The 22,740-nt window shown below is 56.6% G+C and overlaps 2 protein-coding genes across 3 annotated transcripts in view; both read right to left on the bottom strand.

The window, feature by feature from the left end:
- ARHGAP27 (Rho GTPase activating protein 27) overlaps window positions 1-15,285 on the bottom strand; it is a 32,810-nt gene extending 17,525 nt beyond the window's left edge. The window contains exons 1-3 of the mRNA XM_054592943.1: window positions 15,174-15,285; window positions 14,120-14,251; window positions 11,920-12,597 (exon numbers count right to left, since the gene is read on the bottom strand). Of these exons, the coding sequence (XP_054448918.1) occupies window positions 11,920-12,579 (660 nt within the window). The 5' untranslated portion in view covers window positions 12,580-12,597; window positions 14,120-14,251; window positions 15,174-15,285. The remainder of the gene's footprint in view (window positions 1-11,919; window positions 12,598-14,119; window positions 14,252-15,173) is intronic.
- A 3,788-nt stretch (window positions 15,286-19,073) lies between these two features.
- PLEKHM1 (pleckstrin homology and RUN domain containing M1) overlaps window positions 19,074-22,740 on the bottom strand; it is a 43,791-nt gene continuing 40,124 nt past the window's right edge. For both annotated transcript variants that reach the window (XM_054592916.1, XM_054592917.1), the window contains 3 exons: window positions 20,781-20,844; window positions 20,135-20,292; window positions 19,074-19,311 (listed from right to left, as the gene is read on the bottom strand). In XM_054592916.1, coding sequence (XP_054448891.1) covers window positions 19,203-19,311; window positions 20,135-20,292; window positions 20,781-20,844 — 331 coding nt within the window. In that variant the 3' untranslated portion in view covers window positions 19,074-19,202. The remainder of the gene's footprint in view (window positions 19,312-20,134; window positions 20,293-20,780; window positions 20,845-22,740) is intronic.

The following is a 22,740-nucleotide window of genomic DNA, read 5'->3' as shown; positions in this document are numbered from 1 at the left end:
CCCCCAGGATGGGTGGGCCCTTGGGCGGAGCCCCGTTGGGCTCCCAGCCCATGCGCTCTGAGTAAGGCTGGCAGACACCGGAGGCCTTCGCTGCTGGGCCAGGAGGATCAGAAATGGTCTGTCAAGGAAGCTGCCGGCCGGCCAAGGCTGTAGTTATAAGCCAGCCTCAGGGGTTGGGAGGATGCGATGGAGGTGGTCACCTTCTACCCACTCCCTCAAACGTATCTGCACCTGCCTCCACCCCGCCCCATGTCCTCTCCCTGCCCTGATGGAGGGAGCAGGGCCTCCCGTCGCAGCCAGCTCCCTGGGCCTGGGCACCTCACTGCCTCTCGCTCGCTCGCTCGGAGGCCGCCTCACCTCCAGCCTCCCGCCCCTGCCACCTGACTGCCTTTGTCCCCGTGGCATTTCCGCAAACCCAAGGTCTCTCCATCTTGAGAAGAGAAAGTGTGCCCCGGGAGCCGGCTTTCCCTTCCTCCTTTACAAAACCGACCTCTTGAAGGAGCGTGTGTGCCCCACTGTCTCGCCATCCACTCGGAGCACCAGCCACAACTTCCTTGATGACAAATTTGGACCACATGGGGCCAGACTCCTCTCTCGTCCTTAGTCCTTAGGATCTACTGCCTCAGACATGGTCCCTTGGCCGGCTTTCTCTTCCTCTGTCTGCGGCTTCTCGGCTCTTCAGGTCTGCACGGCTCCTCCTCTGCCCGCCTCCTGGCTGCTTTGGTGTCCCCTCTCTGCCTCTCACCCCACTGTCCTGCGAAAGCTCACCCGACCTCGTTAGGCCAACGACTCGCAACGTCATCTCCAGGTTCAGAAACCCTGCTGCCCGCCTGGATGCCCTCGGCACGGTGAAAGCTGCGTGTCCGAGACTGAGTCTGTTCATCCCCTCGTATCCCTCATCTCGGCACCCTTCTGTTGTTCCAACAGAGACTTAGAGTCACCCTTGACTCCTGCTTCCCTGGGATCATCGGCCTCAGAGCCCTGGTGACGTGACCTGCCTCGGCCCCTCTGATATACCTGTCCTCAGGTAACAAGGGTCAGAGGAACACGGGCACAGTGCCAGGAGGAAGCAAACATTCCAGCCCAAAATAGACTTTCTACAGCACGACTGGTCTGGTCTCTTTCACAAGTCCCTGTCAGGGCAGGAGGAAAGGGAGGGGTTGTCAAGATAGATTTAAGAGACAACAAACGTCACGCCCGGCCCTTGCTGCATCCTGGCTCAAACCAACCAGCTGTGAGGGACTTGTTTTAGGTCAAGCGAGGAAACTTGACTATGGCCTGAATCTTAGAAAGGAGTTCATGTTAATTTTGTTCAGTGTAATAATGGTATTGTGGCTGGGGAGCAAAATGTCATTTTTAAGAAATGCATGCTGCCCTGGCTGGTGTGGCTCAGTGGACTGAGCAGCGACCTGTGAACCAAAAGGTCACTGGTTCAATTCCAGTCAGGGCACGCGCCTGGACTGCGGGCCAGGTCCCCTGTTGGGGGTGAGGCAACCAATCCATGTTTCTTTCACACATCGATGTATTTCTCCCTCTCTTTCACCCTCCCTCCCACTCTCTCTGAAAATAAAATCTTTAAAAAAAATGCATGCTAAAGTTTTTAGGGGTGAAATATGATGAAGTCTGGAATTTAATATTTCTTAGGGAAAAAAAGGACAAACATGGTAAATAGTAATTGTTAAATATAAGTAATTGGTATAGGTATATTCATTTTAATATTCTTCTTGCTCTTTTGCATGTTTGAAAATTTTTGTAATAAAAAATAAGAAAAAAAACCCTTAAACTTTTTTTTTTTTTTTTTTTGCTATTCCATACCCTCGGTGTTACTACTCTAGGAGGTATTTGCTATTTCTTTTCTGGGGACAGACTGGCCCTTCCAGTTCTCCCAGACCCACTAGCTATCACAGGCAAAGTACTTTCTCTCCGTTTCACATACAGCCCTGGGGCCAGGAGTTCTGCGGAGACAGCAGCTTATATAGTCTTCTCCCAACGGCTACTCTCTGCAGCCCGAGTCGAGCAGGGGCTGGGACAGTGTGACAGGCAGGCCTGGCTGGAAGGGGTCGGACTGTCCGGGGCTTGGGAAACCCCAGGGCAGGCTGGGTCCGCCATGGGACTTTAGGGGGAAGGCGGCAATCCTCGTACCAGACCCCCGTCCCCTAGGAGCAGACGGGGAGCCAAGCAGGTGGGCAAAACACCCCCTACCCTCAAGGCTGGGAACGCTGAGGAGGTGGGCACAGGCTGAATTCCTGCTGGAGGCGTAGGCGGCCGAGGCCAGCCGCGCCCCACGGGCCCATCGGTAGGGACCATCACCCCTTCTCTGCTCCAGGGCGCCTCGCCAAGTGGGCAGTCCCAGTCCCGGGGGCAGACACATGCAGAGCCCACTCCTCTGACCGCCCAGTGGCTGGAGGCGGGGGGACACACAGAACCACCAAACCAGCCACTGTTATCAGACCCCGTAAGGCGGGCACCGGGGACATGCTAGAGACGCTATCACTGACCATGGTGGAAAGAGGAACTTGTCCTGAAGAGCTGACAGGGCAACTGTGTCCATCCAGAGAAAAACAATTAGAGATGTATCTACATCTCACTCTGCCCACTCAGCTACATCCCACCCCCACCAAAGGGTCAAAGATTTAGATGTAAAAAGTGAAGCCATAAAAACTCAAAGAAGGAAACATGAGGAAAACTTTACATTTAAAAAAAAAAAAGGCTTTTGTAACCAAGGTTCAAAATCCAAAAGCCAGAAAATTAGTGATTCAAAGATTTCATTATATAAATTATTTTAAGAAAACCAGCGTGGCCAACAAACACCATTAGCAAAGTCGAAAGACAAATTGGCGGAGGGATTACAGTTTATGTCGGAGACAAAGCACTATTTTTTCTACTATTTTCGGAAAACTTCCTAAAATAATCAATATGGAAAAGACTGATAACGCAATAGAAAAATAGGCAAAGGATATGAAGAAACCATTTGCAGAAAAAGAAAAAGTCCTTAAATATGTGAAAATACTAATTCAGCTACCTTAAAATAGTACATTTTACAGCATTGTTTGTAACAGACAAAGACTAGACACAAACCAAGGGTTCATCCACAGTGGGCCTGGTAAATGAATTGTGATGCATCCCAACAATGGAAAACCACGTGGTTATAAGGAAGGAGACAGACACTCTCTCGGTACAATCTCCAAGCTACATTGTTAGACCAAAAAGATAAAAAATAAACAAGATGTAGGACTGTGCCTACTGACTACTAGCTTTGTGTAAGGCAGGCAGAAAATCAAGTAAGCAAATATATATTCACACTAGTTTGTATTTGTATAAAGAAAATCGGGAAGAATAGAGAAAGAATGACTAAAAACAGCGACTTTGGAGTTGACGGAGAACAAGACACGGAAGCAGGGAAGTATGTGAGAATTTTGACTATATATTTCAAGATATTGCTTTGATTTTTAAAAACTATGTAAGTACATAGTTTAAAAAAATTTTTACAGACTATCAGCAGGAGGGAGGGCCTGGAAAATACAATTAAAACTTGATCAAAAAATAAGAACTCATAAGGAAATTCAAGTGAAGCACCAAAGAGGGGCGGAAAAGGACTACTTATATTTTAGAACTTAAAATATATCACATGCTACTAATTGACGGAAAAGCTGGGCACTCTTGAAATGCAAATCTCTGGCCTGGAAGATTAAGCAGAAGAAAAATCTTAGGCCTTGGGGCAAAAGTACAGAGGGAAAAAAATAAAGAGGAAAAAGATAAGAAACTGGGAGGACCCAGTCAGGAGAATGAACATGCAAATAAAAGAAAAAGTAAAAGAAACAATAATCACAGGACAAATAGATTTCTCTAAGCTGGAAAAAAGACCCAAGTCTCCAGCCTGACAGGGTTTGTGACTTTCAGAGGGGAGTGCTGAGGAAAAGAGTCCCCGTCCCTGCACATCCTATAGAATCTGCTCACTCAGGGTCCCCAGGGAAAAGCTGAAGCCACGAATGAAATGGAAAGTGTAGCAGGACAACAGACTAGCAGGGAGAGAAAAAGAGAAGCAATAGTAACCCTGCTGAAGGAAAAAAGTAAACTACAGATCAAGTACAGCGTATCAGTTGTTAAACTAGATGTGAACAGACCGAATTATCCTGTTGGAAGACATTAGTCAGCTTAGGTGTAAAAATATAGTCACATGATATACAGGGTCCGACAGAAGGAACACCGCTGAGCGTGGTTGGTAGGGCACGTGAATGTCTCGCACGAGATGGACAGCAATTTGAACATTTCACCTAAAATGTCATTGTGTGCTTAAGTGTGATATTGTTATGTTACAGAATTACATGCTTATGATTTTGCTATAAAAGATTTTTAAAAACTTTATTTATTTATTTCTAGAGAAGGGAAAGGAGGGAGAAAGAGAAGGAGAGAAACATCAATGTGTGGTCGCTTCTTGAGCACCCTCCACTGGAGACCTGGCGTGCAACCCAGGCATGTGCCCTGACTGGGAATCGAACCAGCGACCCTTTGGTTTGCAGGCTTGGGTTCAATCCACTGAGCCATACCCGTGAGGGCATAAAAGATTTTTATGTAATAAAAAAGGGGTGTTATTTGTGCTGACCCTGCATATAAAATAATACGCTTTAAAAAAGTGATAATGGTTGAAAATAAAAGGATACTGCAAGATACCAGCAAGTGTAAATAAAACAAAAAAGAAAGAAAGAAAATAAAAAGTAAGAGTGGTCACCATATTAATAAGAGAAAGACTGAATTCCAGGTTAGTGATACAAGGCCCAATTTGTGATGGCAGAACAGTCAAAATCTAGACGCTCCCAACAACATTGTAGTTACATAGAAAACAGAAACTATTAAAAGCACAAGAAGAACTTTATAGAGAAAATTTCAGTGAGAGATTTAATAAACCTCTATTAGAATAGTATAAAGGACAAAAAAAATAAGAAGCACACAGGAAATGCAAGTTTGAATAATATAATCAATAAACGACATTTGATCCATATGGAAGCTTAACTGGAAAATAAAAACTTTTTCATGTGTACAAAAACTTAGAAAAATTGTTAATTTGGACACAAAGAAATCTATAAATAAATTTTAAAAGGGCCCTTTCATAAATTTAAAACAAAAACAAAAACACGAGCGCTTTCCTAGTAAAACATGAGATGGCAAAAATTAATGGGACAACTAGTGGAAAACTTGAAAAGGTCAATTACTACTGATGAGAAAAAAATGTCTGCTGCTGTAAAAGCACCAGGTCCAGAGGGATTCACAGAGCGGCCTGGGTTCAGCTCTGACATCACCTACCTGGCCAGGAGGCGATCTCAGGTTTCCCTTTGGCTAGTGAGATCCAGGGGGTGTGCTCCTCCAAAGTATCCCACCCCTACCCCCGCACACAGTACCCTGAAGGCGCAATCACTCTGCCAGATTATAACTATTGGTTTGCTTGCCACTGTCTCCTCCTGGACAGTAAGCTACCCGAGGGCAGCGACCATGCCTTATTCTTACTGCCTCCCAGTGCCTAGCATAGCAGCCGCCACTTACTGAATCAACGAGCAGTCAGTGAAAAATTACAGTATAATTATCAGCACGCCACGGTGTCCCCCTATCTATAAAACTACCAACGTGTAGGAAAGCAGAATAGAAAAAAAACAAAATGCTAACAGTCATTAGACTGAAATTTCCCCCCATTAGCCAAAAGTTTGTAATGGGATTACACTAGTTTTGTAGGGGGAATGGCAATTGACAAGTCAGCTGCAGCGAGGAGCATCCCAGTGTGTGGAGGAGGAAGGCTGAGGGCTGGGAGCATCTGGAGGCGGGCGCCTTCCAGCGCCGCGGCTCCCTCTGTTGGGCCGAAGTCCCAGGACAGGCATGGAGGCCAAGACAGGGACCTCTGCCGCACGCCCGGCCCCCACCATTGCCCACCAGACCCCAGGGCCCCGCCTGAGCAGAAGGGGCCGGCGGGCTGCGCCCTGCCTAGGCGGCAGCTCTGGAAATCCCCTCAACACCACAGTCCTTGCTCAATTTGGAAACAGTGTCCAAATTTTAACAGGATGTCCCTGGGACCCAGCCTTGGCCGCCCCATTTCCCTCCACACAGGCCAACATCAACTGTCCCCTTGCACCCCCACACCGTGGTGTGGAACCCTGACCGCAATCTGATCATCACGATGATACCCCGTCACGATGAGGGGCTCTTCCAGCCCAGGACCAGACATTCAGTACCGATTGCCCGGCTCCTCCCATTACTGGTCACAGGTCCAGGAAGGGCAGAGAAAATAGATCTAGGCTGAGGCCAGCGGCTGGGGCTCAGGAAGGAAGTGGGGAGGCAGGTGCACTTGGCCTGGGCCCGTCTCAGGAGGCCCAGGGGCTGAAGGGAACAGGAGGCTGAGAAGGTACAACGACGCCCAGGCTTGGGGGACACTGCCCAGAGCGCGAAGGGCTGCCATCCGCCTGCAGGGTGAGAGGCTGTTCTTTCTGACTCGTGAGCTGTGGGTGGGGAGGGCTCTTCGTGGCCAGGAATGTGGGGTGCGGATGGGAGGGGGCTACCCAACAAGCTGCTCTCTCAGGAGCCAGGACACCGGCTGGGCAGTGGGGACCCTGGGCCAGCCCGGGGCTGGGAGTGAGTCACTGGGGGGAAATGGTCAGGCCAACTGTGAACAAACCAGTTGGGCCACCCCAGGTCGGCTGCCCTGGGTGGAGAGAGTTGTTGGGAGGAGGGAGTCCAGACAAGGGGACTCACTGGACCCTCCTGTTGGGCTCAGCTCCCGGCTCTTCCTAGCCCCCTTTCCTAAAAGCTGCCTGGCTGGCCCCGAAGGCGGGGTCCAGGTGCATCTGTCCAAGGCCAGCTCTTTTGTTTCAATCACAGCTGCCTGGTCCACCGTTGGAGTTTGTTCAGGGAGGGGATGCTAGGCCCAGGACCCAGAGAGGAGGGCCGGGCGCCTCCCAGGGTGGGTTTTAGCTTGGGGCAGGAGAGGCCGTGGGAGCCCGGGAGGGAGCGGGAGCGTGGGGAAACTGCCCTCTCCCCCACGGTCCCAGCTGCATTTGAAGGCAAAGGGTCACTTACGGTTCCTGGCCGAGGAGGGGGAGGCCAGGGCCCTGGGGCTCCTTCCAGTCCAGGCCGCCTGCTCAGGTGAGGTGCCTCCCAGGCTGCCTGCCTAAGAAGCCTTAGAGGCCGGGGCTGTAACTCTTTCCTCCCTGCGGCCAATGCCCAGGCAGCAGGGGCGGGCTGTAGTCCAGATGGCAGGCCTGGGCGGGGACGGTGACCTCACCCTGAAATGCCCCAGTCAGGAGGGCCCCTTGGACAGGGGTGGGCCCCAAGCCACAGCGGAGGAGTCTCGGGCCCCTTCCTCCTGAGCTCCGGGGGCACCTCCTTGGAGGGGGTCGAGGTGGGGGAGGGGGTAGAGCACCCCAGCTCACCTCCCCTGATCTCCACCCTCCCTCCTCAGGAGCAGGTGCTTCTGCTCTCTCCTGGGACCCCTCATTCCCCTACGCCCCCTCAGCTGCAGAAAGCAAGGTGAGGATTTAGCATTCACGCCCCTTTCCCTGCAGCTGTGCCCACGACAGCACTGGGCCGTACAGAACATTCAGAAAAATGAACACTTCTCTGCCGATGGCCTGCACTGCCCTTGCTGAGGGGAACAAGGTGGCCAGTCCTGAAGGCCACCAGCTGAGACTGAGCCTGGTGGCCAGAGTGGGGTTTGGGGTCAGGAGGCCTGAAATTGACCAGAATGCTGCCACCTCCTGGCTGGGTGACTTCCAGCTTGTCACGGAACCTCTCTGAACTTCCATTGGTACTTGGGACAAATGGGGGTACCTGTGCCTGCCTTCCGAGCTGCTGGGAGGATGAGCCTTTGAGTGTGAGCCCACGGGAGACCACGCTGTAAGTCCCCAGCATCCAGCACAGTCACCAGCATATGCCAGGTGTTCTAATTGTTACTTAGAACAATTATGTGCCAACTGAGGCTGTCAAATGCTGTATAGTGCACTGGCTCCTCTCTTCTGGCAGGGTGGAGGGGTGTCCCTGCCTCTGACAACTGTCCTGCCCTCCACACCACCCTCGCCCCTTGTCCAGTGGTCCATCAGCTGGATGCTGACTCCCACCCTCTCCAACGGCCCCACGTCACCTCCATCTTCACGGCCTTGCCCCTCCTCCCACCTGCTCGGTGCCCCTGCCTCACCCCTTTCTCCCGGGACCCATCTCTTCCACTACCTCCCCCCCACCCTCAGCCCCCGCCCCCGCCCAGCTCCTGCCATTCACTTAGGTCCGGGGGCGTCTCCACCCTTGACCTACAGCTGCCGCTGGCCGCACGGCGCCTCTCCTCTCCCTGCCAAGCTTCTGAGAGTTGCCCACACGCTCAGTCCGCATCCTTGCCTTCACTCCTCTGCCTCCCTGCCTTCAGCAACTCCCTTGACCAGTTCCTGATAAGGAGGCCACTTCTTGTGGCCTCTTCTGATAAATGTTTAATGGCCTTAATCTAACTTCCCATTTCTTCTGGCCACTTCTCCTCAGATTCTGGGCCAGCGCTCTCCTGGTTTTCCTCCTTGTTTCCTGCCAGTTTCTTCCACTCAGGCTCCTGTCTCCTCCCTTTGTTACCCAGAAGCGGGGCCCTCACGGCTGTCTCAGGCACTGCTGTTCCCCTGCCCACACTGTCTCCCCACCCCTGGCTTCAGCATCACACACTGCATACCTTCTCCTGGGCAGCAGACCCAGCGACCCAGCTGCTTCCTGGACGCAGCTCAGCGGGGCCAACGTGGGCGGTTCTGCCCTGTTCCCCCCCCCCCCGCCTCTCCTGCCCATTGTCCCCCACATCCCCTTCAGTGTGTCACCTGGGAGCCTGGAGCTCTTCTTGGTTTCCCTCACACCTCCCTCAGCCCCTGAGCCACTAGGTCCTGCCAAGTCTACCTCCTAAATCTCCGGTCATCACCGAGTGCCCGGGATCACGAAGGTCCTCCTCCATTCTCAAAGCCTCGGCAACATGTGTCTTTTCTCAACACCCCCCCCCCCCCCGCTTTTTCCTGCTGAGAGCCTTCAAAGGGCTTCCGGATAAAGCCCAGGCTCCCGGTGAGAGCTCATGAGGCTCATGAGGCTCATGAGGCCCCGGCTGGCCAGGCACTCCCCATTCCCCATTCGAGCCCCTGTTCCTAACCCCAGCTGCACAGGGTGGGCGCGGGTTTGCAAGGCCCCGAAGGGGCCGCATCTCATATCCCCACCTCTTCCCATGCACTTGAGTGTAGCTGGATCACAGATGGCCTGTGCCGTGCTGGACTGAGGTATCTATCCCCTCCTGACACCCTTCTGTCCCAGATGGCGGGCCCCCCAGGGCCGGGGCTGTGCTTCAGTCACCTTCAGATCTGAAGGCTCACAAGGTGTTTGGCAGGTGTTCAGCCAATTCATGCTTAACGAACAAGTAAACGAAGGGGAGGGGTAGAACCTGCTTCTGTCTCCTCCAAGTACACAGGCAGGCTTGCCCTGACCGGTGTGGCTCAGTTGGATGGGCATCGTCCCACAGAGCAAAAGGTCGCCAGTTCTATTCCTGGTCAGTACACATGCTGGGGGTTCAAGTTCAGTCCCCACTTGGGGCGCATACACAAGAAGCAACTGAACGAGAGACAACCTATCGATGTTTCTTTCCCTTTCTCCCTCCCTTCCTTTCTCTCTAAAAAATAAATAAGTAATCTTAGAAAGAAAGAAAACAGGCAAGCTCACCTTTCAGGAAATGCCTTCTCTAAATGCTACCGTGAACAACTAAGAACAGAGTGGATTTTCCTTCCCAGGGGAAAACAAACTTCTCACCCCTGGAGTTTGTTGGGGACAGAGTGACAGGGAGACCCACAGCTGACACTTGAATAAAGTCTGGTTACAGGGAGTGTGATTTACATACACCACGCAAGGAGGAAACAGAACCAGAGATGCTAAGCAACTTTCTGAGGTCACACAGTGATTTAGGACCAGAGTGGACCAGGCAGAGCCTCCTTGCCAACACCCAAGGTCCACCTCTACCCTCCCTCAACATACCACTGCGACTGCAGGGAGCCTGCGGGAGGAGAAGTACACGACCCCACAGTGACTGTGGCTGCTTGGGTGACTTCTCAGGAGGTACCCGGATTTGGGGTCTTCTCCCCCTCCTTCTCCCACCCTGGTCCTGGGCTCTGGAGTGAGGTCCCTTGGGCAGCCCTGCAGAGCCCGGGCTCATGGGGAAGGGACTAGTCGACAACACACTCTTGCGCATGCTCTGTGCGGGACGCGGGGGTTCAGAGGGGCAGGCCAGTCCTCCACCTCCAGGGGTGCACCTCAGGGAAACAGACAGATGCCCCACCATCACCAGGGCAGAGAACGCGGAGGCCCAGGAGGGCGCCGCCAGGGATCTGCCCAGAAAACAGAGGGGTGCCGGGAGAAGGAGCGCCGGCAACAGCCACCCATCCCAGGGAAGCCGTTTGGCCGGCCGTCAAAGGCACCGGGCACCAGGATCCCTCCGTCCCCCGCCCCCACCCGCATCCCCGGGCTGGTTCGGGTCTGGTCCCCATCCGCCGGATGCTGTTCCAGACGCTGGCCACAAGGGGGCGGGCTGCCCCTGCGGGAACTCGGGCGAAGGCGGCGCAGACCCAGAGGAAGGGATGCCAAGTGGGACCCCGGCCACTCTTGGTGGATCGCCTACTACGCTTCAGGCGCGTCCACGCCTCACGCCGCTGAAGGCTCTCAACACCCTTAATCCTTAGGCATGGTCCTACGTTTACACGCAATGACACTAGGGCTGAGGGATGACTCGCTGGCCGGTGACTCAGCAGAGGATGACTCTGTAGCCTCAAATCCTGAGCTCTGCGCACTGTAGCCAGACGCGTGGAAGGAAGACCCCAGGGGCTTGCAGACGGGACCGCTGCCTCCTTCCTCTGGACGTCCCAGACTCATCCTGGCCCTTGAGAGGGATCAATACTTACTGAAATTACACCAACTACCAAGAAAGAAACCATAAACTTCAGGGATCATCCAGCCATCTAGCCCTCCCCCTTCTGGGCTAAAAAATAGGAAAACAGACCCCGAGAGAGGAAGCGAACGGACCATCGCTACGCAGCTGGGGGCAGATGCCTGCGCATCCGCATCCGCCTCCCCTCCCCTCCTGCAAAAGTCCTAAAGTTCAAGATGTCAGGCCGCCGGCAGAACTCCGAGGGATATAAGAGTTTTAAAAACGTGCTGTTTCCGAGTTCCCAAATTAACATAACTGGATTCTGAAGGGGGGGGGGGCACCACTGTGACTTCTTTCTGAAGGCAGCCTGTCACCATCAAGCTTTTGGTTTGTCTGTTCTTTAAAGAGGGAACCGAAATGTTAGAGGAGGCCAAAAAGGGAAGCAGACCCCTGACTTTCATATCCATTATCTCGTCCCACACCCGCCCCCCCCCCCCAAGCCCTCAAGTTCCTGTGAGAAAGGCGAAGCCTGCGGCGCGGGCTGCTAGTCCACGACCCGCTATTTCATGCCAGGTGCGTTTCTGAACGGTTCGGATTTGAGAGCGATGACCCGGCGCACACACCTTGCTGCCGTAGGGGGCGTATCGCCCCCCTCAAGGCCTGGGCCGGGGCCCTGTAATCAAGTTCATCTGTAGCAAAGCCTGAATAGTCACACTACATGGAATAAATAAAGACCCCCAATAGCCTCACATCGGTTCAAGTCAAATTTTGCCATCAATTTTGTTACGGAAAAACCCTGGGGCTCCAGGAAGCTTTGGGAATTTTGGAATTTCAGATAAGAGATGGTGAGCCTGTACCCCTCGTTTCATGGCTGAGGAAGGGGAGGCTCGGTGTGTGCGAGCGCGTCCAAAGCCGGCGGACACTGCTGCTACCCGTCCAGCAGGACGCTAAGCCAAAGGGGTCCCCTCGGCGCAGCCCCCTCCTGTGCTCCCCACCCCCGCCTCCGGCTCCCCGCGGCAAACCTGCTCCGGGCGCTCCTCCCGCGGCGGTCCGCGCACGTCCTCGATGACCTCGTACAAGTTCTCAGAACCGCTGCGCGCCAGGGGCCGCGGGCACACCCAGGAGCCCGCCACGCTGCAGGCCTTGAAGCGGCCGGCGCTCCCGAGGAGGCCGGCAGGGGGCGCGGCGGCGGCACGCGCCAGGTCGTCCAAGGACTGCGCGGCCCTCACCCGCGCCGCGGGCCGCGTGTACAGGCAGGTGGGCAGGCCGGTCGCCAGGCTGCTACGCGGGGTCCCCGTGCCGCGGCGCGCCGGGCCGCACAGGGATCCCGCACGGCCCCGGGGCTCGGCGGACATGCCGTCCCGGCCCGCATGCACCGGCGCGCTCACGAAGCGGTAGTCATAAGCAAGCGGTTCCGGGGCTGCCGGGCCTGGTTGGGGCGCGGGCGGCGCCGAGGCAGGGGCAGGGTCGCCGATCGCTGGCAGTTCGCGCACGTACTGCGCGGGCAGGTAGAAGGGGCGTCCGTCGGGCTCGCGCCGCACATGCCACCAGTGCTCGGTGCTGCGGCGTAGCAGCCGGTAGCGCTCGTTGGGCTGGATGGCGACGCGACCCCCGTCCTTGCCAGTGTACTCGAAGGGATGCTCCACCAGCACGTACACGTCCCCCTCGACGTCCGCCGCCATCGCGGCCGCGGCCTTACCCTGTGGACAGCAAGGAGAAGGGGCACCAAGGTCAAGGCCACGAAGCCGGGAAGCGCACCGGACTAAGGGGACGGGAGACTTGGGTTCCAGTGTCAACGCTGCGCTCGTCTTGTGCGTCTTGGCCTCAGTTTTCCTGTCTCTGAACGGGAGACTTGGATAAAATCTCTTAGGTTCTCATTCTTAAACACAGTGATGGAAATACGGCACCCCTTTCATTCTGCAGTGTTGATTTTAAGAGTTGAGCCTGGATTCAATTCGTCGGTCGGGAGACTGTGACTAATACTGGGACTTGGTTCAAAGAGATAGAGCAACGATTCTCAACCTTTTCCATCTCATGGCACACATAAACACTAATTACTAAAATTCTGTAGCACACCAAAATATATGTTTTGCCGATCTGACAAAAAAAAATTGGTATAATTTTGATTTATTCACACCAGATGGCTATTGTTGTGTTGGCTGTTCTCAGTTCTCAATTTGACGGTCTAAGGGAAAAGAGGTCAGTGTCCCTCTTTTGCATGTTTTGAATGTTTTAAAAATTCTTGCAGTACATCAGTGTGCCTCTTGGGATACACTGACTGAAAATCGCTGAGATAAGGTGATTGCCTGGAAGGAAGTCGACACCACAATTTGCCTAAAAGTTGACCGGGCCTCAGTTTCTCAGTCTGTCAAGTGGGAAGAACAGCCCATTCCCTACACCCACCCCCAGCCCCAGCCCCAGCCCCACCCCCGTTCCGCCGCCTCCAGACCTCAGGGAATGCGCGTCCACAGCGCCTCTCTCTCGCGCGCGCGCCACCGGCCGCTCAACCCGTGGGAGTGTCCCTACTCCGCTTAGTTCAAGAGCTTTGGCATAAGTGGCCTAGACTGCCAAGGCCGGGGAACCGGTTCTCTCGGTTTTTCCTTCCTTCTCCAGCGGCTGTGCCGCAGACGTGAACCCGGAGTCTGGCCCGCCCAGACCGGCCCGCACCGCCTCTGCTCTCCAGCTCCGGAGAAAGGCTTGGCCTTCGCGGCCTGTCTCCCCTGCGCTGAGGTCTCTACATTGCCCCCCCCCCCCCCCGAGAGGGGCCCTTAGAGAATGCACTCTGTCAGTGACTACTCGCGCGTTGTCCCCGGGGGTCTCAAAGGCTGTCCTGGAGTGATCACCACAGCCCCCCGCCCCATTCCATGCTGGCTTAGCTTGGCCTCAGAGCTTCACTCTAAATCTGCTTGTGTCCCTCCATCAAAGCATCCGTCGGTGACCTGCTCCGGAAGTGGCTGGTCTCTCCAAGCCTTTTACGCTACCCACACCTGGGACCAGCAGCTGGGAGCTCGGCTGCTTGCTGAGGTCCCACCGAGGGGGGCTCATAGAGCTCCTTCTTTACTTTGTCGAGCTTTTCCCAATGGGGCAAGCGGTGTAAAGTGAGTCACTGTTCACGCTGGGCCTTGGAGGCGGGGTCAGAGAGCTGCCCAGAGCGACTCCAACACACCCCAGGGAGGACATCCCTTCTCGCCACCTTCCCCTGACCTTCCGCGGCCCACTCACGTTGGCAGGGCGGGACTTCGGGCGCCCATGGGCTGGATGGGCTGAACCGGCGGATGGGTGCAGGTTAGGCCCCTGCCATCTCGTTGGGCCAGGATTCAAGGGCTAGGCTGGAGAGATTTCGGGTAGCAGGAGCTGGCAAAGGGAACAAAGAGGGAGAGGTATGCTCTGGAGGGCTGTCCCCAATCCCCAAAGCAGCCGTGTCTGGGAGAACCGAGGGGGAGCCTGAGTGAGTCTGTCTGTGCCGGCGCGGGCACTGGAAGCTGGTCTCGGCGCAAGAGAAACTACGAGGGAGGAGCACAGGCAGGGAGCGCAGCGACTGAAGGGGCGCTGGCGGGTCCCAGGCAGAAAAGGTAGAGCCCCGCCCCCGCCCCGCCCCCACCCTCCCGGGAGGGTCTGCTGTCCACGAGCCTCTGCGTCCCACGGACTGCAGGACCCTGGCTCGTAGTCTTGCCGGGGTGTCCCCAGTCCGAGCGCGGCCACTTGCACTCGGAACCACCAAGTACGAGCCGCTCCCAGCCGGGTTGCAGCCACTACCGCTCCAGGCCCACCCCCGCCCTCCCCGGACCTTTTTTCGGCGCCGCTGAGCCGGGCCTGGGAAAATTCGGAGCGGTGTTCCCTCCAGGGACGGCCACCGGAGCGCAAGGGCTGGGGCTGTGTGGGGAGGGACCCGGGTCTCGGCTCCGTTCCCGACTCCGGGGGAGCGAAGAGACAGCGGGGAGTGCGGGGAGCGAGGAGGACCTCCGGAGCGAGCGCGAGGACGGACCTGTCGCCAGGAGGTGCCCTGCCGCAGCGGCGCCAACGCCTGGTTTGGCGCCGGGGCCCTGAGCCTGGGCCGCTCCATTCCCCGGACGAAGGGCCGTCCTTTCCCCCCCTGTCCTCCGTGGGAGGGGGCCGTCCCGCGCGGCATCCTCCCGGGCCCGCGCCGCTCTGATCCCCGAGCGGGACGGAGAGGAGCAGGCGCGCGATGCTCCCGCGGGAGGATCCGCCACCTGCGGCACCCCACCCCCTACCCCCGCCTCAGCACCCCCCACCGGGTCTGGCCCGGCCTTGGCACCTCGGGGTGTCCACTCGCTAGCCTGGCCTCCACTTGTCCCGGCAGGGCGCGCGTGGGCTCGGCGTCCGGCGCTCCCTCCTCCACCGCCCAGCGACCGCGCTGCCGGGTTTCCTGTTCAACAATATAGCGAGGGAGGCACCAGCCGAGAGCACCAGGCAGAACTTCCTCCCGGGCTGGGGCTGGGCTGCGGCCGCCAGAGACAATCCCCGGTGTCCTGGCTTCCTGTCGCCTCTGGGCTGGGCCAGCGCCTCAGGAGCAGAGACGCCACCCCCTGCCCCTGCACATCCCGGGATGTTGGGCCACACCTGGCTGTCTTCTGGGAGCGGAGGCAGCAGGACCAGGATGGTGCGATGAAGGACGAGGAAGCCTCCTCACCGACTTCGGGCCAGATTTCCCTCCTACCGCTTGACCCTCCCCCCCGCCGCCCCCCCGACCCCCGCCCCACGACTCCCACCAACACGCACACTTCCTCCTCGATCCTTGTCGGGGAGGAGGGCCACCCTCCAAACTGCCTCTGGGGAAAGATCGGAGCAACCTCAGGCTGGGCTCAAGATCCTCGCCTTATCTCTGCATCTCTTTTCTTTCCTGTAAACTGGGGACAGTAACACCTACTTCATAGGATTGTTGGGAAGATTACATGAGATGCACTGAGGACAACTTTATTATTATCACATTATTATTATATTTTTATATCTTTTTAAAAGATTTTATTTAATTATTTTTAGACAGAGGGGAAGGGAGGGAGAAAGAGAGGAAGAGAAACATCAATGTGTGGTTGCCTCTTGCGCATCCCCCAACTGGGGACCTGGCCCACAACCCAGGCATGTGCCCTGTCTGGGAATCGAACCAGCCACCCTTTGGTTTGCAGGCCGGCCCTCAATCCACTGAGCCACACCAGCCAGGGCCACATTATTATTCTAAGAATACACAATATATTAATTATGATGATCACTACTTCTAAAATGAGATGAGCCATCCTCTTTGGGGTTGGACTGAGGTCTCCAAACCCCCAACCCTCCTTTCTGCAGGGTGGGGGAGGGGAGAAACATGCGCCTTCAGAGGCCCTTTGCTGAGGACGAAGGCGCCGAGTCCAAAGGTAAGGTAGGGTCACTTGTCCCTGGTCCTCTGCTGGACCTGCCTCCCCCCAGCCCTCAAACCAGGTTCCTCTTGTCTTTCTGGAGCCCACTCTGGAGGGATGTGAGGCCCTTGAGGGAAGCCGGGCTCATGGGATGGGCAGGGGGTACCCCCCATGAGCTGAAAGGACAGGAACCTGCAGATCTACGTGTCATCTTCCCAGTCCCATCTTCCTGCAACCCTATTTCCCTGAAAATTAGTGTTTCCTCCTTCTGTCCTCACAGTGGGCGGCGGTGGCCATCCCCCACAGGGGCCCTGGGCTCCTCTTGCACCTTCAGAGGGAGGTCTGCAACTGAGTGAAAGCCGCTGTGAGCCATCAAACCGCGAGCCCTCGCCCTGATTCGGGGCCCTGCTCAGGCAGCCTGTCCTGCAGCGGGATGTAGAGGCCTGAGGTCTCACATGTGCTAGCGTCGGCAGGGGCCTGTGCTTTGACATTTAAGGCACAGGAAAGAAGCCATGGTGGTGGAATCTCAGGCATCCACAGTGGTGGAATTTCAGGCATCGGCTGCAGTTTATACCTGTGAGTGTATGCGAGCAAACCTCCCAAAGGCCCTGAAATCTGACCCCATGGGGGCTTTGCCTCCTCAGTGTGGCAAGGGTGGGGTACATACCTCACGAACGAACGGGTGACTGCCCCCTCCTCTGTGCCCACTGCTGGCACATCGGCCCCCTGCTTGCAAACGTTTACCCCTCCTCCCACCCCCTCTCATGTGCGAGACACAGGGGAATGGAGGCCTTAACAGACTGGTTACGGATGGACCCATGGTCTCCCCCGATCAGCAGCCGTGTTATGATTCAGAAGCCAGACCAGAGATTAGAAACATCAGGTCTTTACTGCAAAATCATTCAAAAGTCACACAGCAGCAGTTCCTTCAGTACATTGCAAAGCACTTGTCAGGGCCAGGGCCCCACACTGCAGTTTATTGCATAAAATGACACTTTAAAAATAGTGAGGTTCACGTCAGCTTTCCATTGGAGGTGAGCGGGTAAGTCAGCTCATCTGAAAGCATCAGCAGCTTTGGGCGACGGGGAGAGGGTCGTTTTTAATGCTACTAATCTCTGGGAGGGCGGGGGTGGGGTGGCCTGAAGTGAGCACCTCCCGAGCCTCACTCCTACCGCCTCCTAGGGCACCTTCTGGAACACAGAATACACTCAGAGGCCCAAGGAGACGGGCCAGGCTCAGGTGGCACTGCCCGCCCCAGGCTGGGCTCCGGTCCACTCAGGGGTCGGGGCAATTAGGGCTCCGACTTGGCTGTGCTTGCAATGCAGCATTGATGCCGCCGTGAGGGGCTGGGATGAGGAGAGGGATCCACCTCCCAGTTCCAGAGGCTTTGGTGTGCTGGGTACAGGTGTGCACTGTCTTCGGAGAGGGGACACAGAGGCTATGTGGCAGTCCCCTCCCCCACTGCCTAGCACTTCCTCTGTTCTATTGCACAATTTATCCAGCTCCACAGAGCTAGGCAGGTGACTCAGCCGCCGAATCAACCCAAGGGGGAGGTGGGAGTAGGTTCATCTCTTGACAGTGGCAGGTGGCTCTCCACCGGAGGTCTCCAGTCGCGAGCTGAGTGTGTAGAAGACGGCCAGGGGCTGAGTGCGGCCTGCTGGCTCAGGAGGGGTGGGGGAAGGCAGCAGAGAAATCACACCCTGGCTCCCCCAAACCCCAAGGGTCTACATATTCGAAAACAATTCCAGAGTCCCACGCCACCCCACCCCTAGACCCACTCAAACGGTCATGGAGCTCCAGGGAAAGTTTCCAATCTCTAGCAGCGCCCCCCTGGGCTGGTCCAGCGAAGGTGCGTGAATCCATGGCTTTGTAAACTGAGGTGAAGCGCCCTTCCGCGGAACTCCTTCCGCAGGCCCCTGCACGTCTCAGCAGCAGGGCGGGTCACCGCTCCACCTGCGCGCTGCCGGCTCGCCCCGGGCTCACTGCCTTCTCTGTGGGTGCAGCCTGCCTCTGTCCCGGCAGGGGTCAGGCGGCAGGGGCGGGGCCCTGGAGAGTGCCCGCAGCAGCGCCCTGCCCCCGTAGGGCAGGAGAGAGAAGCGCATGGGGCTGACGGGTGGGCAAGACAGTAACCCTTCCCTGGACTGAGGGAGACGCAAAGTGCTGACAGTGCTGGTCTGAGTCACCCCCCTTCCCCTGCAGGGACCCAAATCCAGGCTACAGAAGAGCTGGGGGGCTCTGACACAGAGAAAGATGATGGGCTTTCCAAGCGGGGAGGCCGGGGACGGAAGACAGAGGGAGGAAGGGGTGGCCGTCAGCTGGACCGGCCTGCCTGGCCCGTTGGCACGTTGCACTGGAGCCGCTGGCAGCAGGCGTCTGGGGGGCGGAGGGAGCGGCGCCCAGTGCAGCCGGCGGCCGACCCGGCGCGGCTGGCCTGCCCAGCCACCCAGCCGTGCGCGGACCAGGCGTGGGCGGCACCTGCACATTTGCTCAGGGTGGGAATGCCTGGATTTCTTGGGCGACTTGTGTAGGTTAAGAATAAAAAAATATTTTCTGTTGGAATATGAAGGGAAAAAAAAACCCACCTTAAAAAATTAGACCTTTTAATCAGGAATGTGAATGTGAAAATGTGCCCCAAGTCTTGTTTCCACAGTGTGTGAACAGCCCTGATGGAGGCGCTGTGTGGGCGAGGTGAGCTGGGGCCTGGCTAGTGCGAAGTCCCCTGCCCCCAGCGCCCCAAACAAGGGGGTCTGCTGGTGTCCCCGCCTCCTGGAGCAGAACGGGGGGGGGGCGGGGGGGCGCATCAACAAGGGCTCCCTCTGGTAGCCCGTGCTCTGGTCAGGCCTGAGAGTCCTCCCCACAGGGAGACGGCTGTGACACCGACAGGGAGGAGCCCCGGCTGGCAGCGCTGACCCCTCACCGCGAGGCCTCTGGGTTGGGGACAGGAGTCGGGGCTAGGTGACAGTGTTCTGTTCTTGGTACTTGCGCCGGCGGGCACAGCGGGGGCAGCCCTTCACCACGGCCTGGCAGTTCTGGTGGAAGACGGTCTTGCATTCGCCACACCTGGGAGAGAGCGGCAAGGGCTGCTCTGACCACGGGCCTGAGGGCCCCTCGGCCTGAGGCTGGCCGGTGGTCCTGGGCAGGGCCCACAGCGGGCCGCGTCCTACACACAGCCCCGGCCCGCAGGCAGAACCTCTCTACCCGGCGGCCAGCGACTCTCCCGGCAGCGCTTACCCGAGGTCACGTGATCGAGGCACGCTGGTGCCCTGTTTCATTTTTTAAATAAATGCAGCTGAGACTAAGTGACTCCCTGCCCATGTTTAAGACACTGCAGCAAAGAAAACTCAGCCCTTGTCTGTTCAGGGGCTGAATCGGGGCCAGGGGACGCCTACTGAGAATGAATGAATGTGCCCACCAGTTCAGATTTCCACTCCCACGTGGGCTGGAATGAAGGGATGGTGGATGAATTTGTCCATTTAGAGGCGTCTGATAGTGAGTGATAACTGGGGACAAGAACGATCATGACAGGGGCAGAGGCAGCGGTAGGTGTCACCCACCCGGTGCCGACTCTGTGCCAGGCCTTGTCCAGCACTCCAGGGCAGTAACTCATTCGGTCCATCCTCAACCCCTAGATGACAAAGCTGAGGCCCGGGAAGTTCCCCGCCCCGTCCCTGCAGGGAGCCAACAGCGTCCTGTGAGGGCTTGACTTGTCCCCGGAGCTGGACGGGGGCTGGCCGTGACTGCCCAGGGCATCAGCTGTTCTGAACAACTCACCGCCCCGAGGCACGGGCACAGAGAAGATGCTAAGTGTGTCCTCGCACGATGGTGCAGGGCCTGGCACCCGGGAATGCTGGGGGTGGGGCAGCTGGCTCGGCGTCTTACATACCTGACCGTGGTGTCAAACTCAAAGGGGAAGATGATGTCATGGTGGTGGCAGATCTGGCAGATGAAGCCGCGCTGGGTGCAGAGGTCACAGTGGTGGACGTGCTGGGAGGCAAACTCAATCAGAGCCTTGAGGAACCCTTCATACGTCCCTTCTGAGATCTGTAGGGGCAGACGCAGGCCGCCGGGCCTTTGATGGAGCCGCGCTGAGGCCAAGGCCGTCTGCAAAACGCGGCCCACGGCGCCCTGCCCGAAAACCCCCTGCTCCAACAGAATTGCCCTTCCGCCCGGGCACGAAGTCCTCCCCAAATCCAGAAGCCCAACACAGGCACCGGGCCCTGTGCCCACTGGGGACCACGGGGTTGACAGATAAAACCCAAATCCACTCTTCCCTTCCTAAGGGAAGGGACGTCTCAGACTCTCACCCCTGGTTTTGGCCTTGGCTGAGGTGCCTGCTTGATGCAGGGGATTGGGGGCTCGCTCACTGCCCCAGGACGCGAGGGGCAGCGGGACGCCCACTCTGGGGTCCTGAAAGCCGAACGCCGCTGTCTAGATCCGGTGAGCTCAGGCAACGCCACCGTCCCTTCCATTTCTTATTTCTCCAGGAATGGGGTCCCCCTAGAGAGGTCTGGGGGGGATGACCTTCTCACCTGCTGGAGGTCAGCGACACTGTACTTGTGGGGAGACTCCAGGAGATAGTTCCTGTGGTTGAGCCTTCAAAGAAAACACAAGGTTCCTCAGAAGGTTTCCAAGCCCGGGCCAGCCTGTGTTTGTTTTCACTCCCTCAGCACCACCAGCCGACCAGGCACTGACACTTCCCGCCCGGGCGGGGCGGTGGCACGGAGGACAGTCAGCCGCCCTGGGCTGGAACCGGGGCTTCCAGGTGCCTGACTTGCCGTTGAAACCTGGGGCTGGTTACTTAACCTCCCTGAGCCTCGGGTTTCCTCACCTGAGAAATGGAGCTGTTTTGAGGATTAAATAATTTATTTAAAGCATTTGGCACAGTGCCTAGCACATAGTAAACAATGAATAATTACCTACTATAGTTGATAAACTTGTATTGCATAATTGAAATTTGCTAAGAGCAGAACTTGAAAGTGCTTACAAAAAATATTTATGAATAGCCCTGGCTGGTGTGGCTCAGTGGACCGAGTGCCAGCCTGCAAACCAAAGGGTCACTGGTTCAATTCCAGTCAGAGCACACGCCAGTTGGGGACTTGCGAGAAGCAACCGATTGATGTTTCTCTCCCTCTCTTTCTTCCTCCCTCCCGCCATCTCTGAAAATACATAAATCTTTTAAAAATATCTATGAATCAATCAATCAATCAAATAAGTAAATAAGGTGATGAATGTGTTAATTAACCAGATGGGAGGAATCCTTTCACAATGTGTACATATGGCTTAATCATCACACTGGACATTGTATTTTACAATTTTTTCAATTATATCTTGATAAGGCTAAAATATTTTTTTTAATTAAAAGTATAAAAAAATAAAATAAATGCCTATAAAAATAATAAGGAAGAGGATGAGGAAAGCTAACAGCTGGTACCAGGAACTGGGCTGAAGTACACGCATGTCTATATACATAAACTCATCCAACCTTCGCAATGAGTCTTTGAAGCCGGCACTGTTACTGCGCTCACGTTGAGAAGGCGCCGACACGGAGGCACAGAGGTTAAATGACAGCCAGTAAGTGGCAGGGCTGGAGTTCGAACGCAGGAGTCTGGCTGCAGAGCCTGCATCCATCCAGTGAATGCCTATTTAGCTGTGGTCATTATTGCCACCATCGCATATCAGGGACAGCGCTGGGGACAGAAATGCACGGGACGTGGCCCCTGCCCTCCTGCAGCCCCTGGCTTGGCGGAGGAACAGACGTTCAAGCGTCTGGTTTCGGCGCTACGTGAGAGGAGCGGAGACCCGCCCTAAGCACCACGGCGGATCCCATTTCAGAGGCGGCCCGGCCGGGGAGGAGGCAGCGGATGAGGCCCAACCACCACCTGGGCTCCGGTTTCTACCCCGCTAATGGCAGCGACCCAAGGTTACGTCCTGAGGGGCGGGGAGGAAACGCCTGCAGACAGTCCCCCCATACGAAGAAGCCTGCCGGCCCTGTATGTGTGTGCTGTGTGTGTGTGCATGCCCTGCGGTCCTGGGGAGAACATGCCCCACGTCTACGGAAGCTTGGGAACCTGCCCCAGGAGGCTCTGAACTTTCAGGGTCAGCGCGGGGCCAGGCCCTGGGGTGTCTGCCATGACGGCCTGGCCATGGCTCACTCCGCAGCCTCCATTACGGTCCAGGGAACCCCATCCAGGCTGGAGACGGCAGGCCCCGCCAAGCAGCCAGGCAGGCTACCTTGTGTCGTGTGGGGTGAGGACGCTGGCCACTGGACGCTCAGGTCGCTCGGCCGGTCTCCCTAGGAAAATCCCAGCTTTCTGGGAACAGGAAGCTGCCATTTATCACCAGGAAAACGCAGGGGACGGGGAGCGCACAGGCTGTCCCTGAGCTGGCAGGAAAGGCGGGGCTGATTTGGTTGGAGAGTCACATCTGCCCTCTGCTCACAGTCATGGGAGCCCCGGGGGCCAGCCAGGTCCAGGGCCCCTGGCAGCCGCC

This window comes from Pteronotus mesoamericanus, unplaced genomic scaffold (assembly GCF_021234165.1).
Source record: "Pteronotus mesoamericanus isolate MK-2021 breed Mesoamerican mustached bat unplaced genomic scaffold, CSHL_Meso_final scaffold_408, whole genome shotgun sequence".
NCBI classification, from domain to species: domain Eukaryota; kingdom Metazoa; phylum Chordata; class Mammalia; order Chiroptera; family Mormoopidae; genus Pteronotus; species Pteronotus mesoamericanus.
The sequence above is the reverse complement of the archived record's forward strand: the minus strand, read 5'-3'. Positions and strand labels throughout refer to the sequence as shown.